General features: G+C 45.1%; 1 protein-coding gene across 1 annotated transcript; it reads left to right on the top strand.

Moving 5' to 3' along the window:
* Positions 1–241: 241 nt before the first annotated feature.
* On the top strand, positions 242–6,864 carry LOC124691062 (riboflavin biosynthesis protein PYRR, chloroplastic-like). Its single transcript, XM_047224346.1, has 9 exons — positions 242–922; positions 1,253–1,387; positions 2,440–2,539; positions 2,656–2,781; positions 2,872–3,185; positions 4,095–4,214; positions 4,560–4,805; positions 4,979–5,104; positions 6,333–6,864. Exons 1-9 carry the CDS (start codon positions 242–244, stop codon positions 6,591–6,593), a joined length of 2,109 nt encoding a protein of 702 aa, XP_047080302.1. The 3' UTR covers positions 6,594–6,864.
* The last annotated feature ends 10,966 nt before the right edge of the window (positions 6,865–17,830 follow it).

Raw genomic sequence — 17,830 nt, 5'->3', positions numbered from 1 at the left:
ATACCTTGTATTCTGCGCTAAACAAAAATAAAAAAGTTCCGAATCTAGGTGAGGTAAATAGTGCAAAATTTTGAGACATCTAAAATTTGTGAGATTTATCATTTTCTCTGAGCCCAGAATACATGTTATTTTGCATTGGAAATCTATACACTTCTACTGTACGCCATTGACAACATTCCAAACTTTTTTCGAATTTTTCGGCAATTCCAAATCGATTTTGCAATTTTCAAAAGAAACTTATATGGCCCTGGGTCTTTTCACTAGACTCCTAGTAGAGGCTAGAGCCCATCGGAGGCAGGTCGTGGCCGTCTCCTTCCCCAATCTCCAAATCCTCCCAGGCTACCAGCGCCGCACCGGACAGACTGAAGCTCGGAGCTCTGCTCCGTCGACGAACGGCACGGCGGCCGCCCCTGCTCGGCCCTATGCTGGCACTGGCACCATCCCCTCCCCAGTCTCGCTCCGCCACGCACCCGTGAGCTTAGCTCATCTGAAGTCCTCAGCCATGCCGCCGCCGCCGCAGCCGCTCGTGTCTGCGCCAGCTCCGGCCTCCTATTTCCGCCCGTTCCGCCTCACACCCAGCCGGCGCCGCCTCCCAGCCACCAGCGCCGTCTCCGCCGCCGCCGCCTCCCACGCCCACGACGCCGTCTTCCTCCGCCGCGCCGCCGACGTGGCCGACCGCTCCGCGGGGCTCACCTCCCCGCACCCCAACTTCGGGTGCGTCATCGCCAGGCCCCAGCTCGAGACTGACGACCTGGAGGCATGGGTGGCAGGCGAGGGGTTCCTCTACGCGCAGGGCACGCCCTGCGCGGAGCTCCTCGCCGCCCAGGAGGCCGGCGAGCACGCCCGCGGCGCCACCGCCTACCTCAACCTCGAGCCGGGCGACTGCTACGGGGACAGCACCGCCGTCTCCTCCCTCGTCCAGGTGCTCCACTGAACACCCTTCACCATCTCAGTTCAGTTTCTCTTAGGGGATGCTATACTTCTGAAAACTGTTATAAAACCAAATGTGGATAATGTACAAGCATAAGATGCAGGGCATTGTTTTACTGTACAAATTGGATCCTGTTTTTAGGAGGTTTTGGTCGCCAGCTTGCTCGCATGAACACTGTGGTCCCATGAAAAACTAGAATGTATTCTATAGGAATGCTGCATTAGATTTGCTCAAGCTTTTAGTCAGTACATTCACATTCTTGTTGTACATTCATGTGAAAAGGTGTCCTAACTGCAGGGAGAAAACTGATGATTTTATCAGGCAGGAATTACAAGAGTTGTGGTGGGTCTTAGACATCCCTTGAAGCACTTGAGAGGGAAAGCAATTCAATCATTGCGAAGTGAAGGCATTCAAGTTGATGTTGTGGGGGAAGATCTCCAGAGCAAATTGTTCAAGGTGACTCTTGGTTTATATGTTAGTTATCAATTTTTGGATCAGCTGCAGTGTCAAAATAGTAGTAACACTTACCTTGTAGTGCTGCTGCATCATGTTCTCTAGAAACCAGCTTTAGAAGTGGTTTACCAATTTTAAAATACAAATATTTATTTCTGCTATATGAATGCTAAAGAAAAGCACATAACTAGACAATACGTTCCAGAAATATCTTGTATGCTTTACTATGAGTAATCATTGGATATAAATCACTATGCAGCCGTTGGTTTGTACACGTGTGTCCTGAATGTACAGATATGATTTTGTGGATTTGACAGTTGACACTGAGGATAAATTGTTCTTTTTTTTTATGTTCTTAGGTTTTCTTTCACTACAAATATCTTAGTGACCACTTCTGTTGATCTATCAGAGTTTAATCAGAAATTCAAGTTCATTAACTTCTTTAATAGCTATTAGAAATGGCAAAAATAAGGATTATATCTGAGATTATGTATTGTTTTCAGCCCATAGGAAACAGCTCTTTGTCTTGAGCATTATGGATATGATGTGTATTGTGGCAATGTAGCAAAGATAACCGATTCACCAAATTGTCTAACATTTCAAGTATAATTGCTAACAAATACCGAGCATCTCACTAAAGCTAATAACACCTTGATGCCCATTTTAGTTGTAAGGTCAGCACCCGTACTAGTTGCAACTTACATGGTTGACATACTTATATTGATTTAGACAGCTTTCTTGACCCCGCCACTCATTTGTTTACTTCAGTTCTTCTTTTATGAGTTTAGAACATCTACAAACCCCTTTTTTCTAATGTATTTTCGTGTTTAACCTAGTAAGGATCTCAGAAATATATATTATCAATTTGCTCTTTTAGTTTTCTATTTCAATGCTTTTCTGTGCATTAGGTGCTGGCTGCTTAGGCTTTCTTTGGCACTGCAATAGGTTATGGTAATCGTTACGAAACAGTTTTTTCTAATAAGAACATTACAGTGCAGCAGCCACAAACTTGAATTTCACTGACTTGCTAATATGTTTTAAGGTGTTCACTGTAGGAAGCTCTAACTTCATGCCTCATCGTAAATGCTCCATTACTTTACCGAGCTGCCTATCATGTTCCATTCTCGGTTCTGAAGTATGCTATGACTGCAGATGGTGAGGCCTAGTATTTTTTCATTTTCTTATATTAGTTTGGTTAATTTGTTACGTACTACAGCTGAGCAGTAACATTCAACTTGTACTTTTTTTCATTTCCATCGATGGAATGACAGGCAAAATTGCAGCTAGTAGTGGGCACGCATCTTGGGTAAGCGGCAGAGCATCCAGAGGCCGAGTATTTGAATTGCGTGGAAGAAGTGATGCTGTCATAGTTGGTGGAAATACAGTCCGCCGTGATGGTAATGCAGAGATAATGCAATAAATTTTATTTTGTGTGTTACATATCGATGTTCCTTCATAGGATTGAAAAGCTGTTAGTTGTGTTATAGATCCTCGATTGACTGCAAGGCATGTGAAGGGGCATGTTCCAGTGCGCATTGTAATGTCACAAACTTGTAACCTTCCTGAAGAAGCAAATTTATGGAATGTTCATGAGGCCTATACAATAGTTGCAACACAAAGAGGTGCTCGGAGAGATTTCCAAAAGAAGCTCGCTATGAAGGGTGTGGAAGTAGTGGAATTCGACATGCTAAATCCTAGAGATGTTATGTCATATTGTTATGATCGTGGTTACCTTTCTGTATTATGGGAGTGTGGTGGGACCCTATCAGCTGCTGCTATATCTGCAAGAGTTATTCATAAGGTAAATGCTTTTTATTTCACGATATGTCTGTCATGTGCAATTACTTATGTATCGAACATATTAATAGTTATCCAGAATGTTTATTTGTTGCCTTTGTTGTTCTAGTTCGTTTGCTAATGTTTGTTTGAGTTGTGAATTTGAAATCAAACCTAGCAATGTTAAGACACTCTTCTACTCCCTCCATCCCATGAAACATGTCTTAAGTTTGTCTAAATTTAGTGTCTAGATACATCCAAATTTAGACAAACTTAAGACATGTTTCATGGGATGGAGGGAGTATTTAAGAAGTTAATAGAGTTCTCTTGTGAATTGTTAATTGCAATAGCACTCTTCTGTTTTTTGCAAGTTCGCAACTATCAATTCTGAATGATATTTATAATTTGTATGCTTTCCAGAAAAAAGTGGCACCATTAATTTCATGTTATCCATTGAATTGGTCAACAAGCTATCTTCAATGTCTTTGCAGTTGAATTTTGGTAACTTTCCACAAGAGGATATTACATCAATTGCTCTTTATTTTTTACTTCATTGTAATCAGCTTTCCCTTTTTAGAATAAGAATGTTAAAAGGATAATCTTATGACCTCGATATACAGATACTCCCCAATTTGAGCATTATGTAGACATACTTTTATATCAGGGAGAAGTAGTACTGCTCAGGGACCTTTGGGGAGGGACCACTCTTTGGACGGGGACTCAGAGAACCATAGGATAGTCTATGTGCATTCACTTTCGTAAGCATCTTATATCCATCATGCACCATAAACATCAGCCAGTTCCCATATGTGCATTAAATGACTTCATTTTATTAGGTTTGGTCTTCTGTTTTGCTTTTGTGTGCATGTTGTATGCCATATTATAATTTACTCTGCTTACAACTTCATGCCGGTATATTTTGTTCTTCCAACAGGTGTATGCATTCTGTGCTCCAAAAATAATTGGTGGAGTAAATGCTCCAACACCAGTAGGTGAACTAGGGATGAATCAAATGACTCAGGCAATTGATTTAATTGATGTTTCATATGAGCAGGTTAATTCCCTATGTTCCATTTCAAATTCTCATGTGTTTTCCTTCAGTTATATGTTCTCGCTAGTTGCTAGATTATGTGTCATGCTTTTCTTGCTGTTGTTTAAGATAAGATTTATTTCTGTAGAATTCAGTAGTTCCCTACTGGCTACCGCTTCTTCCAGGTTTGGATAAAAGTTCATACACGTGCTATCTTATATAATTATTACATGTTACACTGAACATCGGAGTAACTGTGTGTGTGACTGTAGGCATCTGTATATTATTTAGGAGTAGTAATAACATCTGCATGTGTGTCCCTCTTAGTTTCATGGCAGTAATATTATATATTTCCTTACAATATTGCAGATTGACCGTGACATGCTCATGAGTGGATTCATCCAACCTATTCCCGATCTCTCACCTGTGATACCATCTGTGGATGAAATACCTTCAGTTGATCCAGAAGTATCTCCATATGAAACAAATATTATCTCCTTTTACAAGACTTGGGATACCTTTGGGGCTTTCTCAAACTTTTCTCCTCATCCACTTCACATGCCTGACGAAAAAGGAGATTGTTTGACATGGCTAACAGTGGAGCACTATTACCAGGTTTCACTTTTCTGATGTTTATCAGTGCTACTTTTGTGCTATTCTCTGCTATGAAAATGAATTTTTGATCATGTTTGACTAGAGCATCTTTTAAACCTTCAACATCTGCAAATGTTATTTTAGCATCATAATTGCACCTGTGAACCTGTGAGTAAGCCCAAAATTATTTGCAGGCACATAAGTTTGTTGGTGTTGACAATCCTCAAGCAAGAGACGTTGTGCAAGAAATAAAGCAGGCAAGGAGTCCTGAAGAAGCTGCTAGAATAGGAAGGACTCGGCAAAGAGAATTTCCTGAATTGGTATATCTGAATACTCTGCTATACTGTTTGCTGATTATTGTGGGAAAGGATCAACAGACCATCTAGATACAATATATAAAATTGGCATCTTTTTTTTTTGGATCTTCTTTCTGATGAAAGGTATTATAAATAGTATACCTACGAGGAAGTAAGTGTCTTTTCAATCAAGAAGATAAGCACCCAAACTCGAGTCAAAGAGAACCTGAAAGATTGCTAAAGGGGAAAGTATCTCGGTAGCATTAGTAATAATATATATAAATTGGAAAATAACTGGCAAGAGTGTAACTTTATTTTCCATCTGGCATGATTGTAGTCTCATAATGCGATCTTTACATCTAGTTCTGCCAATTGAACTCGTAAGTACACTTTCACCACAATTTTTTCATCTAACATTTTCACTATAATGCCACCAATATTAACTTGATGGGCCTTGTTTATAGCTTATATATAACTTATGGCAATACTGTCCATCCCACCACATATCCGCTGCAATTCATTAGGTACCTCATGTGCACACATTTATTTAAAAGTACATCACACTGTATTGTAGAGTACATCCCACTGCATTCTTAGTTGCCTTTACCAGAAAATATGTCCAACCTTTACCTGTCGTTGGACTATGGTGTTCAAATTGTATGTTACCTGTTGCTGTCAACATTAATAGATCAACATGAAAGGATGTTCTGATTTTTTGACAAAATACATTAATGTAGACATGCAGTGCTCCTGAAGTAATTCATAAACATACCTTCAAATTTTCTCTTCAAACGTGTCCCAGCTAAAAGTAGAAATGTAGTACTGTAGCGAATGGGTGAACTAATCCCTGGCTGCTCTTTCTTTGTGGTTCTTGATAGCAGAGGCGAATGTGTATCTGAAATTATGTAGGTTTGCATCACGTTATGCTTAGAAAATATTCAGCAATTTTGAAAGGATTCTTCTTTCATCCTGAAATCATAAAAGCGGACAGGAACTCCCTTTAATTTTCCTTCTAATTTATGTGTTAGTTCGAGGGTGTATATCATCACTCACTGCTATTGGCTGGGTAGGTGTTACGAGCATGGCAGTGCCAACGGACCATAGGTAGGGTGTCCATGGAGACAATTACCACAGAATATTTTTGCCTTCGCTCCTTCGCTTGCATGTCACATTGACCATTTGCTGCATACTCTTGGTTTGTTCTGCAAACCAATTTTGTGTCTCTCTATTTAACTCTTTATTGCCTCGTTAGGTACGGACTGATTGGGAGTCCATGAAAATCGACGTGATGTACAGAGCTCTAAAATGCAAATTTTCAAGTTACCCCCACCTGACGGAGATGCTGCTGTCAACGGCTGGCTCTGTTCTCGTCGAGTCCTCGCCCCATGATTTATTCTGGGGCGGTGGGCGCGAGGGTGAAGGTCTGAACTACCTGGGCAGATTGCTGATGCAGTTGAGATCGGAGATTCTGGGAACGGTTCGAACAAGCGTTCAGGTAGCAGATTCTGCTTGACTGACCTCCAGGAGATGTGAGGCCTGTTTGCAGGTTCTTGATAGAGTTATATCTTACACACCAAATTTTTCTGCGGCATTGGTATTATTAAGAGTTAATATGCGTGCTCACAACTCAATTCAGTTCACCTCCAGAAACAGTTTCAAATCCACTCCATATCAGTTCATCTCTACCATTTGTAAGGCTATAATGCAATCTTTGCTGAAAGTCATCCAACACACAAATGCTTATTGGACATATTCGTCCGACTACGATTGGCATGGTTAAGTTCTGTGTTCGTCATCTTGTTTAAGGACTTCTGTGTTCGTCATCTTGTTTAAGGACTGATTCGACTGTTGTTTGGTTAGATTATTAACACGATTGTAGACATAGTTTTAAATCATTTAATTTTCTAACAAGGCCTGCAAGTACCGGACTAGGTGGTAGATTGCTGAACAATTAGTTCATCCAACATAAGCATACCCAAATCCAACGCAATCAAACCTAGTATTTGAAGTTCAAATTCAAATATTCTGAACATCGAATGACAAATTGTGCCACAGACGACATATCACAATTAGTTCATCTAACATAACCATGGAGTGAGATTTACTATCTTCATCAAAGGAAGCTAAGCCTTGGGTAGTGTTTGGGTGGTGAGTCCCATTTACTCACATCATTATCGTCTTTTGGAACTTGAGAAAAGCCGTCAGATTCCTATTCTGGATCATATTTAATTAGCTTATGGTCATCTGATTGAAGAGGTGAAGCGTCTGATGAGTCTTTGAGAAGTTGTGATCAAGATAGCGTTGAACATAGTCTAGAAACTTGGGTAGAACTGGAGATCGTACTGCTTGTAGGGTTACTCGTTCTGCTCCAGAGTGTGTGTCACCGTTCCTGCTAGTTGATTGTAATTCTATCCAAGTAATTATAAAATCTCGACGATTCCTCCAACAACTTTTTTTTACGCAACCCAACGTGGTTTGCATCCAATTTGTAGTGCAAGCATAAGAACTAGAGTGATTCATGCGGTTAAGCTCTTTTTTTCCGAACCATTCAGGAGAACTGCATGCAATTAAATAGATAGAGAGAAAAAATGCATGAAGCTAGAGTACACGACCAGTACAGCACAAGCGACCCACGTTAGTGGAAGGGACACGCGCGTTTAGTTGCTAGCTGCATGTTTTATACATGAGGCTTCGTTAGTTGCATGACTACTAGAACTCTAGATGTCTAGAAAACCATTCCACATTTCTTTTTTTCAAGAACACGTGCGAGCCTCGCGTATCTTTTTTCATTAAGATGGAGATAGAGTTTTTAAGTACAAGAATATAGCATGATCACATGCGACTGAGCTCGGCCTCCACATGCACAGAAAGAGCTTTGTCAAAACCAATCCACATTTCACTGCGCGCACAAATATCGTGATGAAGCCCAAAGCTTCAATTAGCTTAATGCATGACTCGTCAGTATTCCAGTTCTGCTCCCAACAGTGACCAACCCTATCACATTTGTGATGAACTTATGCTTGATTATAAATAAGCAACTCCATGTAAGAATGAAACAAAATTAGCCAAGCTATCCCTTCAAAAGCATTTTTTTCTAGCAAACTTATGCTTCAAAATACACCAGCCTCTCCTGTCATGTTTGTCTATTTGTTATCGTTTTTGAGATGTTGGAGGAAACAGAAAACACGATAGCGCAAATCGGACAAGCTCGCCCGAGGCTAGTTAGTTCATAGTTCACACGCTCTCGAATTGTCTTATCAAACTCCGTACATTCGTGCTTGAACGTGCAAAGACATTGCCTGTATCTAATCTCTACAAGACAGTCGAGTTTTTTTAACCAACTGCTGAAGGGTGATCAAGAGGACAACCCTCACTACTAGAAAAACAGGCTTCCGGTGAGCCCCATTAGTCGCGAAGGTAAAGGAACCGCGACTAATGGTACCTTTAGTCGCGGTTCGGGAGGCGAACCGCGACCAAAGGCCTGGGCCCAGGGCGCTCGGTGGCCAGCCGTTGCACGTGGGGGCTTTAGCCGCGGTTGGCCAGGCCAACCGCGACTAAAGGTGCCCGAAGGCCTTTAGTCGCGGTTGGCCTGGCCAACCGCGGCTAAAGCCGCCCCTATATATACCCACCCAGCAGCCAACACTTAGCCATTTGGTGCCATTTTCTTCACAAGCTTCACAAGTGGGTGTTAGGTTTGCTTTTGGTTCCTCTTATGCACATAAGGTGTTTGATGAAATGCCCCAAGAGCATGAAACAAACATGATATGAAGTGTTGGAGCCACACTTGAGCTTTCTCATTTATTTTTTCCTCCTCGATCGCGGTTAGCAACTTGAACCTTTGATGTGTCGTTGATAAAATGTGCATGTGTGTGTAGTTCATTGTTTAATTTATATTGTTTGTAGCTAGTTAATTAGTTTAACAAATGCATGATGGTTAATTATATATTTTATATTATAATAATGCGGATGAATCGACAATGGATGTACGGTAACCGACTCTCCGGCGAGTTCAGTACGGGTTTGAATGATTTCCTCGTAGTGGCTAATGCGAACAAGCAGGGGGTTTTGTTATCTCGTCCATGTGTTAAATGTAAGAATCGGAAGGGTTACTCTTCCTCAAGAGATGTTCAGCTGCACCTGCTTCGGCACGGTTTCATGCCAAGCTATAATTGTTGGACCAAGCATGGAGAAAGAGGGGTTATAATGGAAGAAGATGAAGAAGGGGATGATTTCATCGATGAAAGCTATCTTGCTCATTTCGGTGATACTTTCATGGAGGATGCTGAAGGTGAAGGGGAAGGTGAAGGGGAAGGTGAAGAAGAGGCACGTGATGATCCCGTTGATGATCTTGGTCGGACCATTGCCGATGCACGGAGTCGCTGCGAAACTGAAAAAGAGAGGGAGAATTTGGATCGCATGTTAGAGGATCACGGAGAAGGCGCCGTACCCCGGATGCGATGATGGTCCGAAAAAGCTGGGCTGCACACTGGATTTGCTGAAATGGAAGGCACGAGCAGGTGTAGCTGACTCGGCATTTGAAGACTTGCTGAAAATGTTGAAGAATATGTTTCCAAAGAATAACGAGTTGCCCGCCAGGTACGTACGAAGCAAAGAAGGTTGTCTCGCCCTCTAGGTTTAGAGGTTACTGAAGATACATGCATGCATCAACGATCGCATCCTCTACCGCGGTGAATACGAGAATTTGAATGAATGCCCGGTATGCACCGCATTGCGTTATAAGATCGGAGGCGATGACCCCGGTGACGATGTTGAGGGCCGAAACCCGGGAAGAAGGTTCCCGCCAAGGTGATGTGGTATGCTCCTATAATACCACGGTTGAAACGTCCGTTCGGGAACAAAGAGCATGCCAAGTTGTTGCGATGGCACAAAGAGGACCGTAAGTCGGACGGGGAGTTGAGACACCCCGCAGATGGAACGCAATGGAGAAAGATCGACGGAGAGTTCAAAGATTTTGTAGCCGACGCAAGGAACATAAGATTTGGTCTAAGTACGGATGGCATGAATCCTTTTGGCGAGCGGAGCTCCAGCCATAGCACCTGGCCCGTGACTCTATGCATCTACAACCTTCCTCCTTGGTTGTGCATGAAGCGGAAGTTCATTATGATGCCGGTGCTCATCCAAGGTCCGAAGCAACCCGGCAACGACATCGATGTGTACCTAAGGCCATTAGTTGATGAGCTTTTACAGCTGTGGGGCAGACCTGGTGTCCGTGTGTGGGATGAGCACAAAGAAGAGGAATTTGACCTACGAGCGTTGCTTTTCGTAACCATCAACGATTGGCCTGCTCTTAGTAACCTTTCGGGACTGTCAAATAAGGGATACAATGCATGCACGCACTGCTTACATGAGACTCAAAGTGTACATTTGCCAAATTGTAAGAAGAACGTGTACCTTGGGCATCGTCGATTTCTTCCCAAAAATCATAACGTAAGAAAGCGCGGCAAGCATTACAACGGCAAGGCAGATCACCGGCCGAAGCTCGCGGAACGCACCTGGTGCCGAGGTATTTGATATGGTAAAGGATTTGAAAGTCATCTTTGGAAAGGGTCTCGGCGGACAATCAGTTCCGAAGGGAGCTGATGGGCACGTAGCCATGTGGAAGAAGAAATCTATATTCAGGGAGCTAGAATATTGGAAAGTCCTAGAAGTCCGCTCCGCAATCGACGTGATGCACGTTACGAAGAATATTTGCGTGAACATCCTAAGCTTCTTGGGCGTGTATGGGAAGTCAAATGATACAAAGGAAGCACGACAGGACCAAGCAAAGTTTGAAAGACCCCGATGACCTGTATCCGGAACGGTTTCAAGGTCGTGCCGCCTACGCTCCGACCAAAGAAGAGAAGGTCATCTTTTTTGAATGCCCGAGCGAGTATGAAGGTCCCGTCGAGATTCTCGTCCAATATAAAGGGAATAATAAACATGGCGGAGAAAAAGTTCCAAAACCTGAAGTCTCACGACCGCCACGTGATTATGACGCAATTGCTTCCGATTGCTTTGAGGGGCTCTCGCCGGAAAATGTTCGAGTAGCCATTGTGAAGCTATGTGCATTCCTCAATGCAATCTCTCGGAAGGTAATCAATCCAGAAGTTCTACCACGGTTACGTAACGATGTGGTCCAATGTCTTGTCGGTTTCGAGTTGGTGTTCCCGCCATCCTTCTTCAATATTATGACGCACCTCCTGGTTCACCTAGTCGATGAGATTTCCATTCTCGGTCCCGTATTTCTACACAATATGTTCCCCTTCGAGAGGTTCATGGGAGTATTAAAGAAATATGTTCGTAACCGTGCTAGGCCGGAAGGAAGCATCGCCAAGGGCTATGGAAATGAGGAGGTAATTGAGTTTTGTGTTGACTTTGTTCCCGACCTTAAGCCGATTGGTCTTCCTCAATCGCGGCACGAGGGGAGACTAAGTGGAAAAGGCACGATCGGAAGGAAATCAACGATATGTATGGACGGCCATTCTCCGACCGAAGCACACCACACAGTTCCGACCAATTCCAGCTTGGTGGCTCCGTACTTTGAGAAACACAAGAATATTTTACGCTCGGACAACCTCGGGAAGCCCGAATCCTGGATTAGGAAGGCCCACATGGAGACTTTCGGCAGTTGGTTGAGAAAACATTTAATGAGTGACAATAAGGTTGTAGATCAGCTGTACATGTTGGCCAAGACACCATCTTCGACTATAACGACTTTCCAAGGGTACGAGATAAATGGGAATACATTTTACACGATCGCCCAAGATAAAAAGAGCACCAACCAAAACAGTGGTGTCCGCTTTGATGCAGCAACCGAGAATGGGCAAAAGGTCACATATTATGGTTACATAGAGGAGATATGGGAACTTGACTATGGACCCTCCTTTAGGGTCCCTTTGTTCCGGTGCAAATGGTTCAAGCTAACAGGAGGTGGGGTAACGGTGGACCAGCAATACGGAATGACAATGGTGGATTTCAACAATCTTGGTTACCTTGACGAACCATTCGTCCTAGCGAAAGATGTCGCTCAGGTTTTCTATGTGAAGGACATGAGTAGCAAACCGAGGAAACGGAAAGATAAGAAAACGATCGAGTACATCATGCGATGATCCAAAGCGCCACATTGTTCTTTCAGGGAAAAGAAACATCGTGGGAGTGGAGGACAAGACGGACATGTCGGAAGATTATAATATGTTTGCTGAAATTCCGCCCTTCAAAGTGAACACCGACCCAAGCATTAAGTTAAATGATGAGGATGCTCCATGGATACGGCACAATCGTAAGCAAGCAGGGACACAAGGGAAGAAATGATGTGTAATAATTTATTATTGTACCAAACTTTGTTGAATGAATCATGTGACTTATATTACCCGTGATGTGTTTGGTGTCCATTTTCGAATGATTCGATTGATTCGAGAGATAGCACTGATGATACATGAAATTTGGAGTGATTTAGTCATACTCCCGCCTAGGCGTATAATATGCATACTCGTAGTCTTCATAGTCGTCGCCGTTGTACCGGTAGTCGTCGCCTTCTAAGTTACCGCCGTCGTCGCCGCTGCTGTCGTCGCCGTCGTCGGGCGGCGCTCGTGGCTCGAACCGAGGGTAGCGCAGGCGGGGGATATCGCCGGCCGTGATGTAGTCCATGACGCTCGCGAGTCCGGCCGTACCACCATAGCCGACGGCCGGCCTCGTGGAAGTTCCCGGGAGGCGGACCGTCCTCCTCATACCCGGCGAGCGCCCTCTCACGCCGATTGATGAAGAAGGCGTCCCAAGTATGCTGGTTATCGGGATGCCAGCGGGGATTCATCCGCTGCTCCGGCATGAGGTCGAGGTAGTAGTGGTTCGTGATGGCTGCCCGGCGCGCAGCACCCTGAGGGAGGGGAGGGACCGGCACGCCGCCGGCGCTTAGGCTCCAGCCGGCGGGGACGCGGTAGCCCGGTGGGCAAGGGTAGTTCGAGGCGCAAAGCTCCTCCACCTGCTGGTAGGTTAGAGTGGGTGCGGTGGAAGCCATGAGAGAGTGATGAGAGATTGGAGAGATGTGATAATGCTGGCCAAGCCGGGCAACATATATGCAGTGAGAAATGGCGGGAAGAAAGAGGCGGGAAGAAAGAGGCGGGAAGAAATTGGCGGGAAGAAAGAGGCGGGAAGACAGGGAAGAAATGGCGGGAAGAAGAGAAATGCCCGTGATGTGTTTGAAATGAATTAGTTTTATTTTTATGAATTTTTTGATATATTATTTGTATTTTTAACATTTTGAATTGAATTGGTTTTATTTTTCTGAATTTTTTGATATATAATTTATATTTTTAACATATTGAAATGAATTAGTTTTATTTTTCTGATTTTTTTGATATATAATTTGTATTTTTAACATATTGAAATGAATTTGTTTTATTTTTCTAATTTTTTTGATATATAATTTGTATTTTTAAGATTTTGAATTGAATTAGTTTTATTTTTCTGAATTTTTTGATATATTATATGTATTTTTCACAATTAGAAATGAATTATATGTATTTTTAACATTTTGAAAAAGAAAAGAATTTTGAAAAAGGCCTTTGGTCGCGGTTGGCCTGGCCAACCGCGACTAAAGGTCATTTCCGCGGGAACCAAAAAAGGGGCGAAAAAAGGCCTTTGGTCGCGGTTGGCCCAGCCAACCGCGACTAAAGGGTACTGTAGTCGCGGTTGGCCTGGCCAACCGCGACCAAAGGGTGGTCCCTATAAATTCCCGCGGCGCGAACCGCCGCGCCAGAGTTCTCGATCGATCCGTCTTCGTCTTCGTCGCTGCGCCGCCGCTCGTCTTCGTCGTCTCTGCGCCGTCTTCGTCGCCTGCGCCGGCCGCCGCTCGTCTTCGCCGCCGGAACCGCCGCCGCCGTAAGCGTCCGCGCGCCCCCGCCGTAACCGCCGCCGCCGTAACCGCCGCCGCCGTCGACAGATCGAGAGCCGCGCGCGCGCGCGCGCCGCCGCCACACACTGCCGGGGCCACCGCCGCGCGCCGCCACACACGTCACCGCCGCGCGCCGCCGGCCGCCGGCGCCGCCGTACGTGTCCACCATCGGCCGGGAGAGAGATCGAGAGGGCGCCGGGGCGCCAGTGTACACGGCCAGGGTTTTTTTTTCTTTTTTTTTAGTTTTTTTGTTCTTTTTAATTTTAAGTAGCTAGTTAATTAGTTTAATAAAAACGGTAAATTTGACTTAACAAAATTTGAGTTATAAATTTCAGTTATAAATTTCAGTTATAATTTTGACTTAATAAAAAACATATAGTTAACAAAAAAAACATATGTTGACTTAATAATTTTTTGTTTTGTCCACTTATAATTAATGAATTAATTAGTAACTATATATATAGTTAACAAAAAAACATAAAACTTGATAATTTTGACTTAATAAAATTTTAAGTGGACAAAAAATTTCTGAATTTTGACTTAACAAAAAAATTCACTAGCAACCCACCGCCACCGACCTCGCATGTATACGGAGGGGGCGGCGAGGCCCTCGCCTCCCCCTCCGTATACGCGCGGGTTTTTTTCTTTTTTTACGAGAGAGAGGATCGGCACACCGCTACCGCCCTTTCGCCCCTGCCTCGCCGCCCCCCCTCCGTATACGGCGAGGGAGGCCTCTATGTGTTGTCCTCGATCGGCACCGCCACCGCCCTTTTGCCACCGCCACCGCCCTCTCTCCTTTTGCCACCGCGCGCCCTTTCGACACCGCACTTAAATAATTAGTTTTGACTACATGTTTTCAGGATCGACATATGGCGGACGATAGAGCTGACCCGATTCCGGACAACTATGATCCGGACGTTGAAGACCATATATTCGGCATCATAAAAGGCGATATTCCATATGAGCCGACCGGACAAGAAGAAGATGATATCTCTTCTTATCTGAACCTTGACGGTGAAGATGAAGGGCGCCGTCAGCAAGATGATGCCGAAGAAACGTCGGTAAACGACGATCTTCAATTGGAAGTAGCAACCACCTCCGGCGCCGAGGTATATATATACATTGAGCCTCCGGTGATATACAAACTAACCGATTTGAATAAATATGTGTGTACTAACGCGCGCGACTCTCTTTCTTATTTTAGCCCTCGGCCGGATCGTCGAAAAAATCGAGTACGTCGTCGTCAAAGCGTGGCGCAACCAAGACGATGAAACCAAACGAAACATGCACCATCGAGGTTGTCGACGAAGCAACCGGCGAGCCGCCGGAGCCCAGCAAGAACGCCACCAAGTTTATCGGCCAATGCGGAGCCGTTGTTAGAGAGAACGTCTCGATCACCGTCCAGAGTGGAATGAGCCAAAGAAGGCACGTCTTGGTTTCACTTTCGTCGATAAGAGAACAAAAAAAGATTGCTTCAAGAAGCTTATAGAACATTTCGTTCTACCTCCGGAATACCGCAGATACGATGAGGCGGGTAACAAGATTGAGGAAAACAAGGAGAGGTGCAAGCTAGTCAAACAGTTCGCTCTTTCTAAGATGGCCGACGCATTCCGGAAATACAAGCAAAATCTAGCCCATGACTTTGTCAAGGAGGGCAAGACTCCGGATTTCAAAGGACAATATGAGAAACTGCAACATGATTGGCCAGAATTTGTGAAGCAAAAGAAATCGGAGCAGTTCCTTGAATTGTCGAAAAAAATAAGAAGAATGCGGCCAAGAAGGAGTACAATCATATTATGGGGCCAGGAGGGTATCGCTTTTGGCAGCCTAGGTGGGAGAAGATGGAGAACGAGCTGAGGGCGCGAGGAATCCGTCCAGTGCACGGAGGGATGGGACCCAAGGGCCAAAAGCTGGTGGTACGGGCATGGGGGATCGCCGAACCCGGAGACAGGGAGTGTGTTTATCGGGGCAAAATAATTAAACCCACCCAAAAGCTTATTGAGGCAATGAGGGATGCTCAAGAGGGGAGGATCAAGTTCAACAGAGAGAACGACGCCCTGACAAAAGCCCTCGGGAATCCTGAACACGGAGGACGTGTACGAGGCATGCCCGGGGACATTCCGTGGAAAGTAGGGTTCCCCCTAACGATGACCCGTACGGTTACAGAAGCCGTAAGAGAAAGATGGATCGGGATGCAGATGTTGTGGCGAAGCTGGTAACGGAAATGGATGTGATGAAGAAAACCGTGAGTGTACTAGTAGCCGAAAGAGATGCATCTCGGGCGCATCATGAAGATCATCCAATGGATCTCGGAAGCCGGCGAGAGAAGAAGCGGCGTGGCTTCCACGGAGGCCTCACCGGGCTGGTGCACCGGAGCATCCGGTGGTCGAAGTTACCGCACCGGAGCCTCCTCGCTACCCCGTGGACGATATAAAGGAGATGAAAGCATGTCATCTGTATTATCCTATCGGGAACATGTCCATGAAGGTAGCCACCGGCGATGCTTTACCACCTGGAGCACTCCACCACAACAACCCCATTCCGGATGGCTATGCTCGTGTCACGGTGGAGGAGATAGTCCAAGGGTTTGAGGACCCGGACATTGACATTGCTACACCCGAAGGGGCGACAAGACTTGGAGATGTCAAGCGCCAGTTCATTCCGTGGCGGAAGAAGTTTATCAAGTTTCCAGGCGAGGCGCCAAGGCAAACAAGTCCACCCCCCTCCGGTGGTGGTGGCGGCGGCGGTGGTGGTGGTGGTGGATCACCTACACCTCCGGCGGGTAAGCCGACGCCGCCCCCCAATTCACCTCCGGCGGGTAAGCAGACGCCGCCCCCCAGTCCTCGTCCGGCGGGTGATCAGACGCCGCCCCCCAATCCACCTCCGGCGAAGAAGCAGAAGCAGTCCTGGGTTATTAACCCGGACCCTTACGTACCTGCAACCACAAACATACCGGAGCCATCACTTAAGCCTCTCCCCAAGAGGTCTTGGGAATGTAGTGCCGAGGAAGTCGAGGCGGGCGCGGCTGCCGATTTAGAGAAATGGAAGGCGAGCTGCAAGAAGAAAATAGAGGGCGAGCCCAAGCCGGTATTTTCCGATGAGCAAAAGAAGTGGGCTAAGACATTTTTGAACACACCGTCCCAAGCCGCGAAGAATCTCCCCGCCGACTATGAACGTGAACTTCGTGCGCAAGCACTCACGTTCCGGAGAGGAAGCGAGGAGGACGCGAAGAAGCAGGAGAAGAAAGCCTTGGAGGAGGCCCGGAAAAAATTAGAAAGGGGAAACAACAAGTTGCCCAGCTCGGGGAACAAAGTAAACAGTCGATCCCCCCGCTCATAGTGAAAGCCGCAGGTCCGGAGGACGAAGCCCCTGATGTCATAGCAGCTGCGGCAGCACAGGGATTGACTGTAGCGAAAGCCAAAGAACAAGCGGCAGACTTAGGTCTGACTCTTCGTGTAGCATTAGGCCTTGATGACGTGGCAATGAAGGACGTAGTATTTGGATATGTGAAGGATGGTCCTCTCGTCGAGCCTGCGCAGGAAGAGGATCTACCTCGACAAATGAAAGGTCTCGCTAAATTGGTACAAGGGTTACATAAAACTTAAAAACGCCGGAGAATATATTTATGCGGAAGTTAGACCTGAGCATCACTTCAAACATTACTATATAACAATTCATCGGAGTGAATTGTTCCAGCTGTTCAATCTGCGCGAGCTCGACAAATCTATCATCAGCTGCTATGTTCTGTAAGTGATTTATTAATTTCTACCCCATCTCGTTCATTGCCTGCACTATAAATATATATATTGTCCTAACTATCTTGTTGTGTACGCTATTATGCAGAATGAAGAAGCGGGAAA

The sequence above is a fragment of the Lolium rigidum genome, chromosome 2, assembly GCF_022539505.1.
Source record: "Lolium rigidum isolate FL_2022 chromosome 2, APGP_CSIRO_Lrig_0.1, whole genome shotgun sequence".
Classification (NCBI taxonomy): Eukaryota; Viridiplantae; Streptophyta; class Magnoliopsida; order Poales; family Poaceae; genus Lolium; species Lolium rigidum.
The sequence above is the reverse complement of the archived record's forward strand: the minus strand, read 5'-3'. Positions and strand labels throughout refer to the sequence as shown.

Bases quoted from the DNA above. Each gene is read 5' to 3' on its own strand.
- LOC124691062 (XM_047224346.1), top strand. From the start codon at position 242: ATGGCCCTGGGTCTTTTCACTAGACTCCTAGTAGAGGCTAGAGCCCAT. The intron at 4,215-4,559 runs GTTAATTCCCTA...ACAATATTGCAG, and splicing joins TTGATGTTTCATATGAGCAG to ATTGACCGTGACATGCTCAT. The intron at 4,806-4,978 runs GTTTCACTTTTC...AATTATTTGCAG, and splicing joins CAGTGGAGCACTATTACCAG to GCACATAAGTTTGTTGGTGT.